At 39.8% G+C, this 22,884-nt stretch overlaps 2 protein-coding genes across 2 annotated transcripts; one reads left to right on the top strand and one right to left on the bottom strand.

The window, feature by feature from the left end:
- Positions 1-3,179: 3,179 nt before the first annotated feature.
- On the bottom strand, positions 3,180-13,834 carry LOC139945302 (thymus-specific serine protease-like). The gene is given in 11 exon segments (XM_071942649.1): positions 3,180-4,349; positions 5,301-5,509; positions 6,322-6,415; positions 7,427-7,628; positions 8,115-8,229; positions 9,063-9,204; positions 10,420-10,515; positions 11,739-11,875; positions 12,969-13,150; positions 13,623-13,807; positions 13,810-13,834. Coding segments are annotated over 11 exon segments (1,494 nt in total). The 3' UTR covers positions 3,180-4,242.
- Positions 13,835-16,159: 2,325 nt separating this feature from the next.
- Positions 16,160-22,747, top strand: LOC139945009 (retinol dehydrogenase 8-like). The gene is made up of 4 exons (XM_071942236.1): positions 16,160-16,631; positions 19,316-19,495; positions 20,144-20,237; positions 21,137-22,747. The coding sequence occupies exons 1-4, from the start codon at positions 16,313-16,315 to the stop codon at positions 21,468-21,470; spliced, it is 927 nt and encodes a 308-aa protein (XP_071798337.1). The 5' UTR covers positions 16,160-16,312; the 3' UTR covers positions 21,471-22,747.
- The last annotated feature ends 137 nt before the right edge of the window (positions 22,748-22,884 follow it).

Below are 22,884 nucleotides of genomic sequence, written 5' to 3' on the forward strand. Positions count from 1 at the left end.
GTGATTTTTTCAAAGGAAAAGTGATTTTTTTTCAGGCAAAAAGTTCATAAGGCCTTGTGATTTTTTCAAGCAAAAATTTCATAAGGCTATAGCCTTGTGATTTTTCAATGGAAATGTTCACAAGGCTATAGCCTTGTGGTTTTTTCAAAGGAATAGCCTTGTGATTTTTTCAAAGGAAAAGTTCACAAGGCTATAGCCTTGTGATTTTTTCAAAGGAAAAGTTCACAAGGCTATAGCCTTGTGATTTTTTTAAAGGAAAAGTTCACAAGGCTACAGCCTTGTGATTTTTTCAAAGGAAATGTTCATAAGGCTATAGCCTTGTGATTTTTTCAAAGGAAATGTTCACAAGGCTATAGCCTTGTGATTTTTTCAAAGGAAAAGTTCACAAGGCTTGTGATTTTTTCAAAGGAAATGTGATTTTTTCAAAGGAAATGTTCACAAGGCCTTGTGATTTTTTCAAAGGAAAAGTGATTTTTTTTCAGGCAAAAAGTTCATAAGGCCTTGTGATTTTTTCAAGCAAAAATTTCATATAGTCTTGTGATTTTTTCAAGCAAAAAGTTCATAAGGCTATAGCCTTGTGATGTTTTCAAGCAAAAAGTTCATAAGGCTATAGCCTTGTGATTTTTCAAAGGAAATGTTCACAAGGCTATAGCCTTGTGGTTTTTTCAAAGGAATAGCCTTGTGATTTTTTCAAAGGAAAAGTTCACAAGGCTATAGCCTTGTGATTTTTTCAAAGGAAAAGTTCACAAGGCTATAGCCTTGTGATTTTTTTAAAGGAAAAGTTCACAAGGCTACAGCCTTGTGATTTTTTCAAAGGAAATGTTCACAAGGCTATAGCCTTGTGATTTTTTCAAAGGAAATGTTCACAAGGCTATAGCCTTGTGATTTTTTCAAAGGAAATGTTCACAAGGCTATAGCCTTGTGATTTTTTCAAAGGAAAAGTTCACAAGGCTTTAGCCTTGTGATTTTTTCACAGGAAAAGTTCACAAGGCTTGTGATTTTTTCAAAGGAAATGTGATTTTTTCAAAGGAAATGTTCACAAGGCCTTGTGATTTTTTCAAAGGAAAAGTTCACAAGGCTATAGCCTTGTGATTTTTTCAAAGGAAAAGTTCACAAGGCTATAGCCTTGTGATTTTTTCAAAGGAAAAGTGATTTTTTTCAAGCAAAAAGTTCATAGGCCTTGTGATTTTTTCAAAGAAAATGTTCATAAGGCTATAGCCTTGTGATTTTTTTCAAGCAAAAAGTTCATAGGCCTTGTGATTTTTTCAAAGGAAATGTTCACAAGGCTATAGCCTTGTGATTTTTTCAAAGGAAATGTTCACAAGGCTATAGCCTAGTGATTTTTTCAAAGGAAATGTTCACAAGGCTATAGCCTTGTGATTTTTTCAAAGGAAATGTTCACAAGGCTATAGCCTTGTGATTTTTTCAAAGGAAATGTTCACAAGGCTATAGCCTTGTGATTTTTTCAAAGGAAAAGTGATTTTTTCTAGCAAAAAGTTCATAAGGCTATAGCCTTGTGATTTTTTCAAAGGAAATGTTCACAAGGCTATAGCCTTGTGATTTTTTCAAAGGAAAAGTTCACAAGGCTATAGCCTTGTGATTTTTTTAAAGGAAAAGTTCACAAGGCTATAGCCTTGTGATTTTTTCAAAGGAAATGTTCACAAGGCTATAGCCTTGTGATTTTTTCAAAGGAAAAGTGATTTTTTTTCAGGCAAAAAGTTCATAAGGCCTTGTGATTTTTTCAAGCAAAAATTTCATAAGGCTATAGCCTTGTGATTTTTCAAGCAAAAAGTTCACAAGGCTATAGCCTTGTGATTTTTTCAAAGGAAAAGTTCACAAGGCTATAGCCTTGTGATTTTTTCAAAGGAAAAGTGATTTTTTTCAAGCAAAAAGTTCATAGGCCTTGTGATTTTTTCAAAGAAAATGTTCATAAGGCTATAGCCTTGTGATTTTTAAAAGCAAAAAGTTCATAAGGCTAATGTGCACAAGGCTATAGCCTTGTGATTTTTTCAAAGGAAATGTTCACAAGGCTATAGCCTAGTGATTTTTTCAAAGGAAAAGTTCACAAGGCTACAGCCTTGTGATTTTTTCAAAGGAAATGTTCACAAGGCTATAGCCTTGTGATCTTTTCAAAGGAAATGTTCACAAGAAAATTTTCAAAGGAAAAGTTCACAAGGCTATATATAGCCTTGTGATTTTTTCAAAGGAAAAGTAATTTTTTCTAGCAAAAAGTTCATAAGGCTATAGCCTTGTGATTTTTTCAAAGGAAATGTTCACAAGGCTATAGCCTTGTGATTTTTTCAACGGAAAAGTTCACAAGGCTATAGCCTTGTGATTTTTTCAAAGGAAATGTTCACAAGGCTATAGCCTTGTGATTTTTTCAAAGGAAAAGTTCACAAGGCTATAGCCTTGTGATTTTTTCAAAGGAAATGTTCACAAGGCTATAGCCTTGTGATTTTTTCAAAGGAAAAGTTCACAAGGGTATAGCCTTGTGCTTTTTTCAAAGGAAAGGTTCACAAGGTTATAGCCTTGTGATTTTACACAAGGCCTTATGCATATTTTAGTCTAGTTTGTGTACATGTACTTATCACACTTTGCTCGCAAATGTGCACAAGGCAATAAACTTAAGATCAAAACTGATGTAAGTTACCTGTATTAGTATTGTCAAGTTGTTACTGTCTAGAGAAACATTAAAAACAACAATTTTAACCCCCAAAAAATAAGTATTCGTAAGATTTATTTTAAATGTGTATTTCAAAGGCTACACAACCTCCCTTATTGCATACTACCATACTTTTTAAGTACTTTTATTTATATCATCGACAGGAAACCTTAACAAAGTGTGAAAACTATAACTTTTAAAGTCACATTCATTTTAAACATTAAGTCCTTCCCTGAATAAGGAAATATTTGTACACAAAATAATTGTCAAGAGTACTGGATATTCCCACAAATTCCTCTGCATAATTGAAAAAAAATTCTCTACGAATGAATCATTGCTACATTACTTACTAAAGACTCTGGACACTATTGATAATTGTCAAAGACCAGTCTTCTCACTTGGTGTATCTCAACATATATTAAAATAACAAACCTGTGAAAATTTGAGCTGAATCGGTCGTCGAAGTTGTGAGATAAAAATGAAAGAAAAAACACCCTTGTCACACGAAGTTGTGTGCTTTCAGATGCTTGATTTCGAGCCACAAATTCTTAATCTGTGGAAAATTACTTCTTTCTCGATAACTACATGTACGTCACTTCAGAGGGAGCCGTTTCTCACAATGTTTTATACTATCAACCTCTCCCCATTACTCGTTACCAGGTAAGGTTTTATGCTAATAATTATTTTGAGTAATTACCAATAGTGTCCACTCTCTTTAAATGATTCAAACATGAACTGGGAGGCTCTAAACATACTGTACAAGTAGTCTAACTGCATATCTGCCTGTAGTGAAAACCAAGGTTTTTGCCAAGATTTGGTTAAAAAGGATTTCAAAATTTGCTGGAAATTTTAAAACCGGATATCCAAATTGTTTACTCACAACACATTTACATGTACATGTAAATGACACTTAAAACAAAGTGTCCAAATTTAAAACAGAGTGTCCAAAAGACACCGAGACAACCTTCTGACTAATACATGTGGTGAAAACCTTGTGTAACCCTTGCAATGCTCCTAGTCTACACATGCTAGATCATACAGCTTTAGAAGCTACTGGCCCATAATTGTCCTTGAACATTGCCTTGGTGCCCTTTGAAATACTATTCCTTTAGGAATGACAAAAGTGCCCTGTGTTGGTGCGAGTGCAACTGTATTGTACAGTAAACTATTGCATGTGAGGGATCAACTGTGAAACGGTGCAAAATCACTCAGTCGAGAGACTAAAATCACACGGGCCCAGTTTCATAGAGCTGCTTAAATTAAGTACAAAAGAAGCTAAGCACAATACCAGAATAAGGTTACCAGCCAAACTACCATGTCACATGTACAATTTGTGACTGGTAAAATGCTCAGTTCTGCTTAGCAGAAAATTGTCGAGCAAAATTGTCTGCTTTAACAGCTCCAGGAAATTGGGCCCACGCATTTTCAATGTCGGGGAAGTCTCACATAATGACACCATACCTCTAGTCCTCTTCATGTAACTTGACTCAAAAAATGGCCGACAGTGAGTAGACAGTAGCTGGAAGTGATATCAGTGGAAGGGGTTCAATGTATACATCTTCTTGTAGTTCATCAGTGTCTTATTGGATCCACTCCTCCACCGCCTTGAAGATGGTGTCCCTGGCCTGTACGAGCTCCGGCGGGTCTGATGGAAGCTTTGGATACATGTTCGCACAATGAGCAGTACCTGACAGATCAAACAAGCCAAAATTTATTGTCCCTTGACATCACTCCGCTTGATACTAAAGGTAGGGTTATACTTTGATACTGACCTTGAAAATTGTTTTGGGGACTTTTAAACTAAAAAGTTCACTTGTTTTAAAGCCATCGGACACCTTCTGAACAGACCAAAAATTCAAAGTTCACAGATTAACAAATAACTTACAGGGTTTACAGAAGGTAATTGTGAAAGACTTCCCTTGAAATATTATTCCATAAATTGCTTTACTTTTTGAGAAAACATCAAAAAAATTATCAATTCTCGATATCGAGATTTATTTTAAACACATGTCATGACTGGGCGAAACAAGCAGAAATAAGGGTGGGTTTTCCCGTTTTTTTCTCCCAACTCCAATGACCTTTTGAGCCTAACTTTGCACAGGTTTGTTATTTTACAAACAAGTTGTAATACACAAAGTGTGGGCCTTTGGACAATACTGTTTACCAATGTTGTGCGATTGCTTTAAAGATAGTTTTTTCAGCAATATGCCCTCCTTGATTACAAACCAATACAAACATTTGAATCTGTGAAACAATTTATACGTAAATTGTTTCTCAAATTTTTGAGAGTTGGTGTCCATTGGCAAATGATGGGGCCAGAAAAGCGGCTGGCAATTGACCCAACATGGGTTCTGGACACGACAAACTGAGAAGAATATGTTGATGATCTATTGCTGGCTGCCTGGTGGTTGCAGCTGTAGTAGATCAGAGATGTAAATATAAGATGGAGACTGTTTATTGTGAGCTTTGCACACAAGAAGAAGGACTTTGAGTTTGATGCGATGTTATATTGGGGAGCCAATGAAGGGCAATGATATCCGCTACGTAATAACTTTGGTTGATTGACTATTTCAAGTACAAGTGATACACACACAAAATGTATCCCGTTTACGCTTTGACACAAAATTGTAGTATTTACCATGTATGTAGACTGCTTGCTCTTCATCCGAGATGTCTTTGGTTATGCCAAGATAATGCCAGGGGTCTATAGAGCCGTTAGGAAAGATCACCTTGGTCGCTCGGATGCCCATACCGCCGTAGTTGGTGTTTGTACGAGCGATACCCTGGGAAAGTGTTGACTTATTGAACTGCTTGCCGTAGATGTCTGAGCACATCTGCAGAGAAAAACTAACCAACAGAAAAAGATAAACAAGTTTAATAAAAAGCGAGTCAAATTTCATGGCTCGGTGTTTTGGCAGTTATTGAATTTTTCAAGCAGGGGGTGGGGGGTATACAAGCTTGCCACATAAGGCTTAAAGCCATACTTGGTATAGACCCCTTGCGATATGCGCAGCGTACTCACATGAGCCTATCCTGGGTGTCATTTTGGGTGTTCAAATCGGATACAAACTGACACGAAAGAGAGTTGGCACCCAAAATTACGTGCACTGTTCGGCGGCACTTTCTGAATTGTGTAAGAAATCAATAGCTGACCCTTGCTTAGCGCGAAATGCTACAGGTACGCTGAGGTCATGCGCAAGGTTTTACGCACAGAGAACAGATAACTGTCCAATGATTTGCCTCCTTTTTTAAAAGTGTGACATCATATGCAATGGGTCTATAGTGGCTACAAAAAGTTACCCTAGAGGGGATTTCAATCAACATAAGACAGTGATTTGTTTTGGAGGGAGCAGGAAAAAACTCTGCCAGTATCCTTTCCAAGGGGCTCGTGATGCTTTAACAGCCCAGGACTTTCACTCTTTGGGGCAACAGGTATTTTTCTGCTCGAGTGTGGAACCAACTTCCCCTGACTGTCACCTCCATCTACACAAATATTCAAGACAAACTTAAATCTCAAAGTTCTAATTAGTCTTTCCTCCTCAAGCGCCATGAGGCGCCTTCGTACATGTTGTAAGGCAGATATCAGCGCCATATTAAATTATTTATTTTCTCTATTATTATTTATTATTATTAATAACTCCTATCACACACTGCATTACCTTAGGGGGAAGTGTTGTCCAAAGGGTTGATCTTTGCCATCTGACGTCTGGAAGAATCCAAACTCTGTGCATGTTTGGTACACCCACTGTCGACCTATTGAAAAACAAAACAAGATTTTGAAACAATAATAATAATAATAATGATATGGATTCTTACATGTTTTGACCCCTTGCACGCACGTCAAAAGTGGCGACTGTGCCTTGCTCACCATTTTGGTTGGCAATTATTAGGTTTACAAGTGAACGCCGCGTCGCCTAAAATGCACACTTCACTAAATAACGCACAGTGACATTGCCCAGCAGTAAGGCGCAACCAAGATTATCGATGATGACCGTCAGGTGAATTGGGTCAATATCGCTCATATCCGTCACTCAGTGACGCTCAAGTATTTTCCTGCAAGGTATTGTGGAGCTAGGTTTTTGACGTATCAGACATATTCCTTTTACATAGCACCCTCTACTGGTTTACAAGGCGCTGTGGTGCCATGATGCCAACCAAGCCAGGATCACCAGAAGCGACCTCTTCTCTTTACGATGAGTGCACTGTTATGTTCATTTATGTGCACTACACAACACACAAGACCAGCGGCTATACATTCTGTCCGAAGGTAGAGCATTAACACTTTAAGTGTCTTGCTTAAGGACACGGTGTCACAACCGGGACTCAAACTCACACTCTGCTGAACAGAAACAACAGAGCTCGAGTTCAGTGCTCTTTACTGCTCAGCCGCAACACGCCATAAAGGGAAGGTATACATTTGGTAATCACTTCTTAAATTGATGGCAATAAACCTTACTTACAGCACCTTTTGATAATATTAACATTTTAAGAATCATTTTACTCAATAAGGGTTTACAAGGTTAAGCCGCCACTGCCAAAATCACTGGTGCAACACGTCGGAGAGATGGCTTTAATCCCATTTGATCTGAAGTACGCCGCAACAATGGAGAAGTGTGTCGTGCTTAAGGACAGAAGTGTCAAGACCGGCACTCAAACTCACACTCTGCTGATAAGAAACAACGGAGCTCGAGTCCAGTGTGTTTGACCACTCAGCCAAGACACCCCATGTTCCATTGGACAGGTACAGAGTTCCAAAGAGCTTACCTCCTTCCGAAGCTGAGCTTTTCCACGATGTCTCCTTCATATCTTTGATCATAGTGGCGTATGAGACATCCAGGCATTTCTCTCCATACGTCTTCAAGAGAAGTGAATTAACCGCAGCGTAGCGGTCAATTTCTTCACCGATGGACGCATTTACCATGATGTCACACAAAGTGTCAATAGTAATATCTGTGCCAATAGCTCCCTGTAAGAAAAACAAAAATTTAACCCTCTCACTATTGGTGCACATTTTCAATTGAGTTGCCCCATCATTTGAAACCATCTATATCTATAACCGTCAATAAATGTTACGTCAAATTGTTCAGGGCAAGCTTATGTTCAGCAACCTCCAGATAACAAAATTGTGAAAACTTGGGCTCAATCGGTCATTGATGTTGCAAGAAAAAAAAAAAGAAAAAAAAACGCTTGTTGCACAAATCTGCAGGCTTTCCGATGCCTAAAAAAGGCTTCAGGCCTGTAGTTTTTTTCATTTTCGAGTCATAAATAACCCTTTTCTCCAAAAAATACATTACTTCAGAGGGAGCCGTTTCTCACAATGTTTTATACTATCAACAGTTGCTCTCTGTTGCTTGTCACCAAGTAAGTTTTTATTTTTTATATACATTTTGAATAATTACCAAACCAGTCCAGTGTGGGGGATGGGGTGGGGGAAAACGGATATTATGCCCACCTCAAATTTACGATTATCTTTGTTGTACTGCACCACACCGAAGAAATTCCCTGCAATGGACTCGAAGAAATTGGAAACATCGTTCGGATTTGATCCATTTAACGGGTTACAAAGTCTGCAAGTATAAAAGGTCGGAACAGAGTAATGATTATTGGATATTGGATATTCACACATATCAAAGTAAGCAACCCTATTGCATGTGTTGGTTGAAAGATGTGCTCATGTTTTTGTGGTATTAAGCAGTTCACTTTCGAGGACACAATTAACACACAAAACTCTGTATGCAACATAAAGCTGCGTACTTTAAAAGCACCGGACATCTTTTGTATTAATTGTCAAAGACCAGTATTCTCACTTGGTGTATTCAAACATGCATAAAATATAATAGATGTTAAATTTATGTGAAAACCAAAATTAATATTCTTTATCCCCGATGCAAATTTAACATCTATTATATCGTTGCGGTACCCGCTGCCAAAACATAGGATTCGAACTGCCTCTAGCTGCCGGGCAACCTCGGTAGTCTAGTTGGTAAGACACTGCTCTAGAATTGCAAGGGTCGTGGGTTCGAATCCCACCCGAGTAACATGCCTGTGATATTTTTTCACAGGACTCGGGAAAGTACTGAGTTTACAGTGCTAACACACATCGGTGTATGGGTAAAAACCAAAATTAATATGCATAAAACAACAAACCTGTGAACGTTTTGACTCAATTGGTCTTGAATTGCAGAGAATAATGAAAGAAAAAAACACCCTAGTTACACAAATTTGTGTGCTTTCATGTGACCGTACCTTTTTCTCAAAAACTTCTTATCAACAGCTCTCCATTGCTCGCTACCAAGTAAGTTTATTTTTATTTTAGTAATAACCAACAGTGTCAAATAATGAAAAAAAAGAGATAAATTAAACTAAACAAAAAAAGGAACATTGGAAAAGGCTCAATTACTTAAATGATTTGGAGATGACAGACCATCCAACCATGTGCATCAGAAACTGCTCTACTTGAGCTGTAGCAGTCTGTATGTTCTTGTTACACTCGCTGCCATGTTGGGTCGTTGCCAGTGAATCACGGACCACTGACACGTAACCTTAATAAAGATTTACAAAATGCGAAAAAAAGATTTTTAATCAGGAAGTCATGTTAAACAGGTACTTGAGCAGGATGTTTTTAACGGAAATGTTATTTTAACTTGTTTATAATGCGTTAGTTCACCATTAAAATGTAATTTTGATATGTGTACACTTCTGAATTGTTTGTAATTTTCGATTAAAAAATCAGCCCACAACCTCAAGGTTATGAAAAACTAAAAACACTTCTGCCGTTGAAGGCACGCGTCTAAATGAAAATGCTTTGACATCATGTCTGGTAGTTTGCTTTGTTATACCTCTACGTTGTAACAAAGCGGATACAAATTGGAGCTCCCAACTATGACGTAACATGAGTGATTACGTAACGGAGCTTTTCGCGAATCTTTCAGAAAGCACTGGATAAGGGTATTCAATATTTATAGTCATATGACTCGATTTCCTAATTGATTGAAAATGTTTTAAATGAAATTCAGCAAAGTTCACGACTTGACACTTTTGTTTAAGCAGGTCTTCAAAATGTGTAAAAATGTTAGCCACCAAATACATAGGGGCCTAGAACCTACACAGTGGTTCAATATAATATTGAATTACTTTTGGTTATCACTCTATTTATTGGTTAGAAGCCTACAGCACCATTCAATAGTATAAAGCATTCTGGGAAAAATTTCACTTTAAAACAAAGTGGTTAAAAGTAAAAAAAAAAAATATATCAGTTTGTATGCCCCAAAGTTTGAATCAGAGATTGTGTATTCCTATTGACCACATTCACCCAATCAGAATAATCTTGGATGCCCCACTTTGGTGGGCAATGTCACTGTGCGTTATTCATTGAAGTGCGCATTTTAGGCAATGAAGCGTTCACATGTAAACCTACTGCCCACCAAAATGGTGAGCGTGGCACAGTCGCCACGTGTGACGTGTGTGCAAGGGGTCAATTGGGCGCATTCGCAGGGACGTATCACTTCAGATTTTCAGCAATATCTCAAAAACGCGACCACCTTTTGAAAGGATGGTCCCCTTGTCTTTATCCTCTCGGATTAAGACATGAGACCACTCTAGTTCCACTTCTACGTAATAGAGTCAGAGTTCCTATGATTCCAGTTTCTTTTTTTGTAGAAGACAGCAGCAAAATACCACAGAAAACAAGTTATTTAAATCTCTCTGATGAATATTATTATAAGGTGTAAAGTCAATGTCAGATTAATCCGATTTACCTGTGAAGTCTAGCTGAGCCAGTACTGGTGCGCTGGTAGCAACAGCTCCATCAACAAGATGAGGATATTTAAGACGATACCATGCAGACAGAGAGCCTGTTATCACGAGACAAACAAACAGGGTTTACAATACTTGTTTCTTTTCCAGTCCAAAAAAGTATACCATATCTTTGCATTTGAAAGGTTCTACCAAACCTACCAAATCAACAGAGAATTTAGACTTGTGAATCTCCCAAAGAAATCAATGAATCATATCAAACCTTAAATCAGCCAGTAATTCAGGGTCCAGTTTCATGGCTCTGCTTACCGTCGAATTCTGCGCTTATTACCACGATTCCCTGCTTATGTGCAAGCGCCTAATTTCTGCGCAAGCCTTGTAACCGCAGAAGCCAAAATTTGCTGCTAACCCGTGAAATATGTTTGATGTAAGCACAGAATTCCCTGCTTCCGTAAGCGCCGACTCTGTGCTTACGGTAAGTAGAGCCATGAAATTGGGCCCTGGTCAGTCAGGTGTCAGGTCAGTCAACTAGGTTGGTCAGGTCACTCAGGTTGGTCAGGTCAGTTTGGTCAGGTCAGTCAGGACGGTCAGGTTAGTCAAGTCAGTGAGTATCAGGTCAGTCAGGTCAGTCTGGTCGAGCAGGTTGGTCAGATTAGTCAGGTCAATCAGGTCAGTTCCGTCAAATCGGTCAGGTCTTACGGTCATAACAGTCAGGTTAGTCTGGCAGTCACATCTGTAATGTGGTCAGGTTGGTCAGATCCGTCAAATCGGTCAGGTCTTACGGTCATAACAGTCGGGTTAGTCTGGCAGTCACATCTGTAATGTGGTCAGGTTGGTCAGATCAGTCAGGTTGGTAAGTCTTAACAGGTCAGTCAGGTGGTCAGGTCAGTCAGGTTGGCCCGATTAGTCAGGTCAATCAGGTCAGTTCCATCAAATCGGTTAGGTCTTATGGTCATGTCAGTCAGGTAAGTCTGGCAGTCACATCTGTAATGTGGTCAGGTTGGTAAGTCTAAACAGGTCATTCAGGTCGGTCAAGTTGGCCCGATTAGTCAGGTCAATCGGGTTAGTTCCATTTTCTTCCTCCATGGTTCCATCAGGTCATTCAGGTTGGTCAGGTCAGTCAGGTCAGTCAGGTCAAACAGGTCAATCAGGTTGTCATATATGACCTTTCAGTACATGTAGATCACAAGATGTTTCACTAGTCCATAAGCAAAAATCTAAATGTTTTTCACTTGTCGCCCACTGATTTTACTCGAATTTGGCATATATGGGCAACTGCTACATTTAAACTCTGTATTTATCATGACCGAACTGTATTTACCTGGATATGAGCCGCCAAACGAGATCCACTTGTTAGTTGTGAGGTTCATCTTCATTGCCATGAATTGTCTAAAATGGGCTAAATCTGCCAGGGCCTGCTCGCTGTTCAAGAAGCTCAAATTTTCAACAGATAAATCCCTGCACAGTGGCCAAATAAAAAGTTTGATGTACCAACAAAAATTATATTCTATGCAATATTCTAAGTTTGCATCCAAAATGGAAATCAACCTTAGGCCCAGATATATTATAAATTTGATGTGTCCGTGCAAAAACATTGTTTATTGATCTTGCAAAATCTTGCATGAAAATGCTATGTGCAAGAGCATTGAGTCTACATGTAACTCTCAGCATCTTATTGATGTTTTGACAATTACAAAATTATGTGTAGATTAATTGCTACTTAAAGACAGTGGACACTATTGGTAACTACTCAAAATAATTATTAGCATAACACCTTTCTTGGTGACAAGTAATGGGGAGAGGTTGATGGTTTAAAACATTGTGAAAAACGGCTCCCTCTGAAGTGCCATAGTTTTCGAGAAAGAAGTAATTTTCCATGAATTTGATTTTGAGACCTCAGATTTAGAACTTGAGGTCTCGAAATCAACCATCTTAACGCACACAACTTCGTGTGACAAGGGTGTTTTCTTCTTTCATTATTATCTCGCAAGTTCGATGACCGATTGAGCTCAAATATTTCACAGGTTTGTTATTTTATGCATATGTTGAGATACACCAACTGTGAAGGCTAGTCTTTGACAATTACCAATAGTGTCCTCTGCCTTTAATCCTATCTCGAGTTAGTACGAGCTGTTGATAGTGTAAAACATTTAATTGTGAGAAACTGCTTCCTCTGAAGTAACATAGTTTTTGAGAAAGAAATAATTTCTAACTAAAATATTTGAATTGAGTTGAATTCGAGACCTCAGCTCAGTTCTCAAATCGAGCATCTGAAAGCACACAACTTGTGCGACACGGGTGTTTTTTCTTCCATTATTCTCTCGCAATTTCGACGACCAATTGAGTTTAAATTTTCACAGGATTGTGATTTTATGCATATGTTGAGATAGGCCTACACCATGTGGAAAAGACTGATCTTTGTCATTTACCAAAGGTGTCCAGTGCCAACCGATGCTGTGTTGCATCTTAAAAATGCAAACTAGGTCTTTAAAAAATGAGTGATTTGAAAGGAATATTGCATTCAGATCTGAAGGAAAATTACTTCACTTACGGAGTTGGGTGGCTCTCACCGTAGAATCGATGTTCAAGCATTAAACACAGAGCCCCTAATCGTTGGGCCATAACAATCCATGTTCCCTCAACCATCCAGATAGGGTTGGCCGTCCCTTCTCCACCGATCATCAGAAACACGGGACCGCCTGGTTTGTAGAAGGTATCATTCACAAAGTAGCGCTGAAAAAAGGAAAGAGGGTTATGTATTAGGCCGAGTTAAAAAAGAAACATGTTAAGCGTCCGAGTTTCTCAAAAGATGAAAGAGAAGGGGCTTTTTATTTTTTATACTACTACTTATAATGAAATAATTAATAATAGTTAATTAATTAATGACCTTATTACCAATAAATATGTTTCGGGGGTCGCTAGATGACCAATAATGTCAAAATTTTGAGAAAACAAAATCTAGCACCCCAGTCACTGTCTAGCCAAGTACACCCATTCAAAGAAGTTATAATAAAAAAAATTATGATTATTTTTGTTTAATTCACAAGACCCGTTTTACTAAGTAGCATAATACAAAACCCAACGTGAATAATGTAAAGCAAGCGATTCCTAACAACTGATTACAATTACAATGTACACTGAATTGTGACAACCAACGTGTGTATTTTGGTGAACTAGTGTACGTTCATGTACGCCGTCGTCGTACCTGTTTCCATGTTCTGAGATCCGCATCATTGAAATGATCTAACTTCTGTTCCAGCCACTGGTCAGGAGGGAGCGGACCGTCTGTCTGTCTCCGGGGAGCTCCAACCATTCCACCCTGGGGCCTACCATGGAGGAATCGCGGCAAAGACCACGTCAAACCAACGCAACATAGAAGAAACAGGAACATTTCAGAACGGCAGCCATTGCGATCATGTGTGGTTTGTTGGTTTGGGTTTGGTCAGGTGACTTGGATCATGTGATAGCTTACACCGATTTCAACGACTGTTTTATGGTGAACAGTATAATTGGGGGAGGGTGAAGCTATTATAGAGGGCGCTACTTCATTCTGGTTAAATATTGATGGTTTTAACAAGTTTGTGTTGCACTGCTAATTAGGCCTCAGCTGTCAGCTCTACCCCCAATTCATTCACAAACATAAACAACTGAACATTTGGATTATCGACTGCCGGTGTAGGCCTACGTTGTGGGACGGACTCTTGAAGGGGGGTCTACCCAGCCGCTGAGGAACAGCCATTGAAAACTCCTTTGAGCTGTGAGAGCATTGATCTAAAATATCTGCTTTGTTTAGACAGTGCTTTGTACTTTCAGTGTATAGGGTTTAATAAAATAGTTTGCAATTACAAATCGAAACCGAAATTCAAACCGCTCTGATTGCTCTGAGGTGGTCTATTTCCAAACCGTTCATTCAAAACGTCTGAGATTATAGTTTTCTAAGAGTATGTGGGGCTTCTGAAGCTGTTAAAATCTTAGCATGATCGATCAGCGACGAACTTTTTTTTAACCGCTCAGGTTACTCGATTAAGGCCTAGCCTTTATGCCTACTATCTAAACTTGGGTATTTTGAAGCTGGTAAATTCAAGCGTGATCGGAGACGACATTTCTTTTTCATTCTTTCGAAAACGTCTGAAACTAATTCTGTTCTAATAGGAACATGCATGGTTTTCTGAAGCTCTGGCTTTGTCATGATCGACTAACAGTAACACGGTTGGCCATTTATGGGAGTCAAAACATAATGGCCGACCGTGTTTCTAGTTCGCGACGTAAAAGGAAAACCGTGCAATTTTGAGTGATACTTGTGTGGATCTTTATATTCTACTTTTAAAACATCTTTCTAAATGCATTTTATAACAAACGGTTTCAAACGCTTTTTATAGACCAACTCATCCGATCCAAGGCAACGTGTTCCTTTAATATTGCACCAAGAAATGTGGGGCTTCCGAAGCTGCCAGTAAAATCTTAGCGTGATTATTAGAGACGCCCGTTTTCAAACCGCTCAGGTTGATCTGAGTTTATGAAGTGCCCCTAGAAGAAAAGGTGCCCCCTTGTGCCCTCCCCCCCTTGTGCCCCCCCCCCCCCCATTGCATTTATATTATAGTATACGCCGCTGGTTCTGTGTTGATATTATGTTTTGAGACGTGTATATGCAGACTGAGGTAGCGCTCGATGAAAGAGACCGGGACATCAAAGACATCGAACAACCGCATCATGCCATTCTTCAAAGCAATCCGAATCTGCTGAGTATGCCCATTGCCGGCCCTCCCATTCATTGAGAGAGCATTATCAAACTGTCTTGTTAATTGGATCTGGACACTGCGTGAATAAAGCTGACGGACTATTTATAGGGGGGCCTGACTTCCAATTATTTCTAGTGTACACAAAACCGGCGATTCAGGGTGATTGAATTGAAGGGCTTACTACGATGCCTACTTGTTGCCACTTTTTTTTTTTTTTACTGTCAATTCATTAAATCAGTTGTGACCTTTCAAGACTTTTTCTAGGCCATGAAGATTGTCCTTCGGTTGAACAATCGACAGTGACGGTTTCAAAGGCTTTTAATAGAGCGACAGCACCGTACAGAACTACGATGATAGGTGTGGGGGGGGGGCTAGGTGGGTTGAACTCTGACGCAAAAAACTTTAGGCGACCTGAATTTCCAATTTGTATCAGAAACATTTAAACTGCAAGACCGATAAAAATGGAGAGCATTTTTACGACAGCTTAAAATGAAAGAATAAATATGATTTATAGGTCCATTGCCTTGCCCCCCCCCCCCCCCCCCCCGTGCTTAGTGTGGTATAATGTTTTAGTTGAACAGTTACAGTTTAGACTTTTTCCAAATAGGCCTACTTTTTATATATATTTTTTCCGTTTTTTTTTTTCTTCTTAGTTCTTTTGTGTGCGACCCCCCGCAGTTGTGTTTTGACAAGTTAATAGCACGTGCGTTGTGTACGTGCTTAGGGCTTCATCAAACGAGAGAACGGAGCTTGAAGCCGAACCCAAAGCCGAAGCCGTGGATTCGAAGGGCCTTAATTAGTTCCGCTGTCTGAACGCACGGCCAACTATCATTGAGTGCGTTCGTTTTAAGCTTCCCTGGGTCGACCCCGGTGTGTGGCGGGGTTTTTTTTTCCAGGACGAACGTGTGCAGATAATTACCCACGTTCGTCCTGGAAAAAAATACACAACACACCGGGGTCGACCCAGGGAAGCTAAACGAACGCACCCAATATTGGCCGCCCCGCCCAGTGTCGTGCCTTCGTCGCGGCATCGTGTTACACGCATCGACCTATTCACGTAGTGTGAAAGTTCACACAAGGTGCACCTGTAAACCTGTTTCCTTTTGGAGCGACTCTAGCGGCAGTCTGCTTTGGATGTTGGATAGAGCAGGGATAGATGAACATTGAACAACGGAGGGACCCCACACAAATGGCGGATAAAATAATAGTTCTCATCACTGGCTGTTCATCGGGGATTGGACTGGCCACAGCGGCGCTTCTCGGCAAGGATTCTGACCGTCGCTTCAGGGTCTACGCTACCATGCGAGACCTGCTCGATAAAAACAAGGGACCGTTGGAGTCTGCCGTCGGCGGGGAAGGTGCTGGGATTCTTGGTGAGACGCTCTTCATACGGAAGCTGGACGTGAGCAAAGATGGGGACCAACGGGGTGCGGTGGATGCGATAATTGCAAAGGAGGGTCGCATTGATGTATTGGGTAAGTTAGTACCCTAAAAACACAGGGAAGAATATATAATAATCACCAATAGGAACCGAGAGCGTTTACCTCAGATTAAAATTTGTCAGCATAAAAACTAAATCCTTTTTACGTAAACACATTAAATAACTTAAGTTACTACCGAATTATAATGTAGGCTTCTAACCAAAAGTTGTTATTGCCCTTAATTTTAAGACAGATTACCAAACGTAAAACTTAAAGTAAAAGTTAAACAAACAAACAAACAAATATAGGCCTATACACAAAGCATAGCCATAACATATCAACAATTTAATCTTCTGATATTTCAACCGGTGCAAAAAAAAAGTGCAAATCCTCAAAATTTACACACTTCGAATTTCATAATTGAATTGAAATATTGTCAAAAATGGAATAAAAGAGTTTGATAACCCTATCCACACTCAAAGACCAAGATAGGAAATTATCAAAATTTACATCCGAGCAAGATATTTAGTCCTTGGAAAAAGGTAGGAACAATTAGGGCTGGAGTTCAGGGCCTGACCTACATGTACACCGTGTATTTGTCCATGGGCAAACAAGTTGGAAGAATATTATGCCCACATTTTATTTCGTATAATTAAAAATGGGCTGGCCATGTTTTTTTAAGGCACTGTTGCACTATTGGTAATTAGCCTACTCAAAAATAATTGTTGGCATAAAAAGCACTTGAACGAGCATGGAGAGCTGTTTAGTATTAAACATTGCGAGAAAGTGCTCCCTCTGAAGTAGCGTAGCTTTTGAGAAAGAAGTACCTTCTCACCCCCCCCCCCCCCCCCCCCCCCAATAGTGTCCAGTGTCTTTAATTCTTCGTGGCTTGACTGTAAGGAGTTGTCCCTGAGCAGCCCATATTTTTCTATTATGACAAGATCGTGACCCCTATTTTTTTGAAGTATCACATTGGCCCTTTATTTCTCCCTGCTGCTATTTTCTGTCCATTACTTTTTGCACTTGTATCTCATTACGGTTTCCCCAACTTTATTTAAACTTCGCTAGCTCATTCTCAATTCAGAGTTTAGACTACGGCATATTATAAGTAGCGTCCCGTGTGTGTTTGAAGGCAGTGGACACTTTTGGTAATTGTCAAAGACTAGCCTTCACAGTTGGTGTATCTCAGCATATGCATCAAATAACAAACCTGTGAAAATTTGAGCTCAATCGGTCGTCGAATTTGCGAGATAATAATGAAAGAACAAACGCCCTTGTCACACGAAGTTGTGTGCTTTCTGACGCTTGATTTCGAGACCTCAAATTCTAAACATGAGGTCTCGAAGTCAAATTCGTGGAAAATTACTTCTTTCTCAAAAACTACCCTCACTTCAGAGGGAGCTGTTTCTCACAACGTTTTATACCCTCAACCTCTCCCCACTACTTGTAATCAAGAAAGGTTTCATGATGATAATTATTTTGAGTAATTACCAATAGTGTCCACTGCCTTTAAAGGATATGCATTTGGTAATGACTCTGAAAATTAATGGCAATACAAACTTACTTGGTAAGAAGTACAGCAGCTTAGGATACGGCATTTAAAGAATATATTTACTTCAAACCACAGCGGTTATGAAAAAAAGATACTTTATCCACAGTAAATTAGAACATGAGAAGTGTTATTCTCAGATTGTGTATCCCAATTGCAGATTATTTTTCATGCGTGGACATAACCTCTCCATGATTTTCGTCAGTATCTCAAAAACGCTACCACATTTTGAAATGAAATTATCACAGGTTAGTTTTATAGTAAGCATCTTATCTAGGGGTTTGAATTAAACAGAGGATTCCAACAAATGTGTATACAACCATGATGTTTATAATAATTGTCAGTGTTTTTCTGAGTATTCAAGTGACTGTCTGTTTTACAAAGGGACAAGTACTTCCCGCCATTATGCAATTGCTGATTCATTTTCGATACAACAACCGTGTGGCTAAATGTCGGTGTTTGACCTCGATCTCACAAAGTGCGTGAAAAAACAACATCCTTTTCCAGTTCGTTTACCTTACACAGCTTCAATGTCAACGAGTTGTGACCTGATTTAGTTGTAGCGTTCAAGCATTAAGAAAACAAATATGTCATACACATACTTATGAGAAGCCACCCGATGTCCTCATATATGGAGGTCCCACATGGGCAACATGGGCCCCCACATGTTTACCAATTTTGGCCCTGCTGATCCTGCAACAGGGGTTCATATTATGTAGGCCATATTATAGATAGGCCCATATAACCCATATAACCCATATGTCCCCATGGGTCCTATATATGGGTCCCTTATGGGCCTCGTCCCATAATATGGTGTTGAAACCAGTCATGGGTGGAAACCCTTATGGGCCCAACTGGATCCTGCACCTAAGATTCATGGGCCCCATATGGGTTGGCCCAGATAACCCTTTCGGATACATCTGGGATTTAATTTGTAGAAAACAACATTTCATACACATGTATGATAAGCAATTATTGCTCAAAACGATTGCCCCTGAACTTTTCCTCTCCTGTTTTTTTCCAAGCCAACAATGCTGAGATTCATTCACATTCAATAGTACGTTTATCTTTATTAACATGAGATAACTGGTGTGCGTTGCCAAAGAAAAAGGCTGTAGTACTCGTGCCTCTTTCTAATCCCGTATTGTTACAGTTTTGTCATCTCTTGTTTCTGGTTTTGTTTTCCAAGTCAACAATGCTGGGATCAACTCGTGGGATTCGACTGACACACCATCGATAGAGACATGCCAGGAGGTATTTGATGTCAATTTCTGGGGAGTGTCTCGTATGATGAGAGCTGTACTGCCCTCTATGAAGGAGAGACGATCTGGAAGAATCATCAACACCACCAGTATATACACTCTCGTATGTGAGTATTTTTGTCCACCAACCACAGGTCTCTACGCAGGAGAACCAATCAGAGCAAGGACTGACTCTACACTGAAACCTCTGAACCCATTTTATCCTGGAAAGCGCCCCTTATGTTTTTTCAACGCGCAATCGTGGCTCAGTGAGTGCAGTCACATTGGGGTTTTGTGCATAATAATTTAGTTCAGAAATATGAAAAATCTATTTTCGGTATGCCTTTTCTAACTTTTTTTGTTTTACCTTACAAAAACTTTATAGTGACAGCAACCACCAAGACACGCATGCACTTATGGACTAACTAGCTTTATTTTCCTAACCCCATGCTAAATTGGGCGCCAAAGTCTGCAATTCCACTTTGAGGTGTTGATAGATGCCCCAGTACAGGATAAACTGAAATAGCAGGTCCAGTGGATTTTTCCCCCAGATGTGGCAGATGAAAAACCAAGTGGTCACTGAGAGCTCTCACAGTGGTGACTTGTTCGAGGGTTAAATAGGCCGACATCTCTCCTACTCTTCGGTTTCCTGACGATGAATAGCTAGAGCAAGCTAGTTGAAACGTGGAGACAAGTATTAAGAACGTATCAACAGAAAACGTAGGTCTAGTTTCTTTATAATTGACTTGGACTTTTCTTGGATTTTCTTCCAAAAGGTCCTCCGTTCCAAGCCTACTACACGGCCAGTAAGTTCGCGGTTGACGGCATGACCCAGTCGATGGCCCCGCTGCTGAAACTCTACAATATCTGGTAAGGAAACGTAAACATGGTCATTCAAGAGGTCGAGTTGACTTGGACATTCAAGAGGTCGAGTTGACTTGGTCATTCAATAGGTCGAGTTGACTACTGACAGATATCCCATAAGTCCCTCCTTTGGCCCATTTTTTCCGGTTCCAGGGGTGGGAAACAACAAAGGTCGTTCAGGTACCATCCCCTCTCTCCACTTTGCTTCAAAATAGCTGATTATGCCGGGATTGGGGTAGGTTTCTCTCGGTTTTGTAGCCAGGATTGGGTAAAAGGGTGTCCAAATTTGCTGAAATATTAAAAACTGGGTGTCCAATGTTCACTTACAATACATTTTTTACATGTAATGATGATAGCAGCGTGTCCACATTTAGAACGGGTGTCCAAAAGACGACCAGACACCTTCTGGCAAACGCTCCCTCCTTGGGTGCGTGTTAAAACAGGATGTCCAAAAGACGCCCAGACACCCTCTGGCAAACGCTCCCTCCTTGGGTGCGTGTTAAAACAGGGTGTCCAAAAAGACGCACAGACACCCTCTGGCAAACGCTCCCTCCCAGTGTGCGTTTTAAAACAGGGTGTCCAAAAAGACGCCCAGACACCCTCTGGCAAACGCTCCCTCCCAATGTGCGTTTTAAAACAGGGTGTCCAAAAAGACGCACAGACACCCCTGTGGCAAACACTTATGGCGTTTTCGCGCGGTCGTAACTCCAATAGCTGAAGTTTCGGTTGAACTTACCATTGGTTGTTCACTGACAATTGACCGAAACAGTTGTGGTTGAAGCCACGACAACGCACCCCCTTCTGATGTAGCCCTAAACTCCTCCACCACTGTCTATGGAACATGAAGACGGTTACATATGTCTTATTCGTATGCACTTATTCTTGTGGTCTCTCCATAATTTCAGGGCCATCCTTGTTCAGCCTGGCATAGTCCTCACCGACATGACCAAAGGTCTGGAAAATCCTATAGAATTCGTGACCAACACACCAAAGATGGCGGGCTTCGATAGCGTGGCTACAGATGCATTCGCATACAACGCGACCCGTGAGCCGGTACAGAAAATGGTCGGTGCAGTACAGGTACCAGACCAAGTTGCAAGCGTAATCAAGGAAGCTGTGCTTTGTGAGAAGCCAAAGCTATGGTATCGTTCCAGTGAATTCGTGGAGCAGGTGGCAGCAAGCAAGCTGGTTCAGCCGGAGGGAGACGGTATCTACGATTTGCTCTCTCCGAAACAATAATTATCTGTTTAAAAACTTTACACTGAGCTATCGCGCAGTCAGTGACTGACTACCATGGTCTTAAAACAAAATTGTGTGTACTCATTAACGGTACGGGCAAAAATCACGATTTGTTTTAAAAGATCCCTTACGGAACATAGCCGGATAACACTATTACCAGCAGAATTTTTAAAATGGCAATATTCAAATTCTAAACCTGAGGTCTCGAAATCAAATTTGCGAAAAATTATTTCTTTCTCGAAAACTACATTACTTCAGAGGAAGCCGTTTCTCACAATGTTTTATACTATCAACAGCTCCCCGTTACTCGTTATACCAAGAAAGGTTTAATGCTAATAAATATTTTAAGTAAATACTAAAAACTGCCTTGAACTCTCTTTAATGGTAATGTGTGCCTTTGGATTTGGGAACCGTTCGATTGTTTTGATTCTGTATAAATGTAGATATACACAATTAAACTTACAAGTGGAAATTTCATTACATAAGGTGGTCACGCTTTTGAGATATCATCAAAACTCCGGAGCGAATAATATTTCCACCCAGAAAGAATTTATAGGACTAAACAACCGGAGAAGCTTTACCGCGGTAACGCTTTTCATACTCAAATTTGTTTTGATAAAAAGTTATATCTATAATTCCACAATCGCAGTGAAAATGTCTCTCAAAATGCATTATACTATCCATAGCTGCTATACTTCTAACATGTACGTTTTGATTGCCTTTATTTTCATAGTCATTACCAAACTTAAACCGTTTTACTTCTATTTTGACATTGTTGACAACGTAAAGTCGTTGAACTTTGTGAGGATTTGCTTAAAGGCAGTGGACACTATTGGTAATTGTCAAAGACTAGCCTTCACAGTTGGTGTATCTCAACATATGCATAAAATAACAAACCTGTGAACATTTGAGCTCAATCGGTCATCGAACTTGCGAGATAATATTGAAAGAAAAAAACACCCTTGTCACACGAAGTTGTGTACGTTTAGATGGTTGATTTCGAGACCTCAAGTTCTAAACCTGAGGTCTCGAAATCAAATTCGTGGAAAATTACTTCTTTGTCGAAAACTATGGCACTTCAGAGGGAGCCGTTTCTCACAATGTTTTATACTACCAACCTCTCCCCATTACTCGTCACCAAGAAGGGTTTTATACTGATACAAATTTTGAATAATTACCAATAGTATCCACTGCCTTTAAAAGATGTGTTTCTTGTATTCCAAAACCACGATTCCAGTTTATTCAGTTCACACACTAGCCAAACTCATTATAATTATGTATAGGCGCCGCAAACAGCGCCCTCTTTTGAATCCTCCTCCTTCAGCCCATGTTAATTTCCTATATAGGGTGCGTTCATTTAGCTTCCCTGGGTCGACCCCGGTGTGTGGCGGATTTTCTTTCCCATGACGAACGT

Source organism: Asterias amurensis, chromosome 12 (assembly GCF_032118995.1).
Source record: "Asterias amurensis chromosome 12, ASM3211899v1".
In the NCBI taxonomy this organism is placed as follows: Eukaryota; Metazoa; Echinodermata; class Asteroidea; order Forcipulatida; family Asteriidae; genus Asterias; species Asterias amurensis.

Bases quoted from the DNA above. Each gene is read 5' to 3' on its own strand.
- LOC139945009 (XM_071942236.1), top strand. From the start codon at position 16,313: ATGAACATTGAACAACGGAGGGACCCCACACAAATGGCGGATAAAATA. The intron at 16,632-19,315 runs GTAAGTTAGTAC...TTGTTTTCCAAG, and splicing joins GGGTCGCATTGATGTATTGG to TCAACAATGCTGGGATCAAC. The intron at 20,238-21,136 runs GTAAGGAAACGT...CCATAATTTCAG, and splicing joins CTGAAACTCTACAATATCTG to GGCCATCCTTGTTCAGCCTG.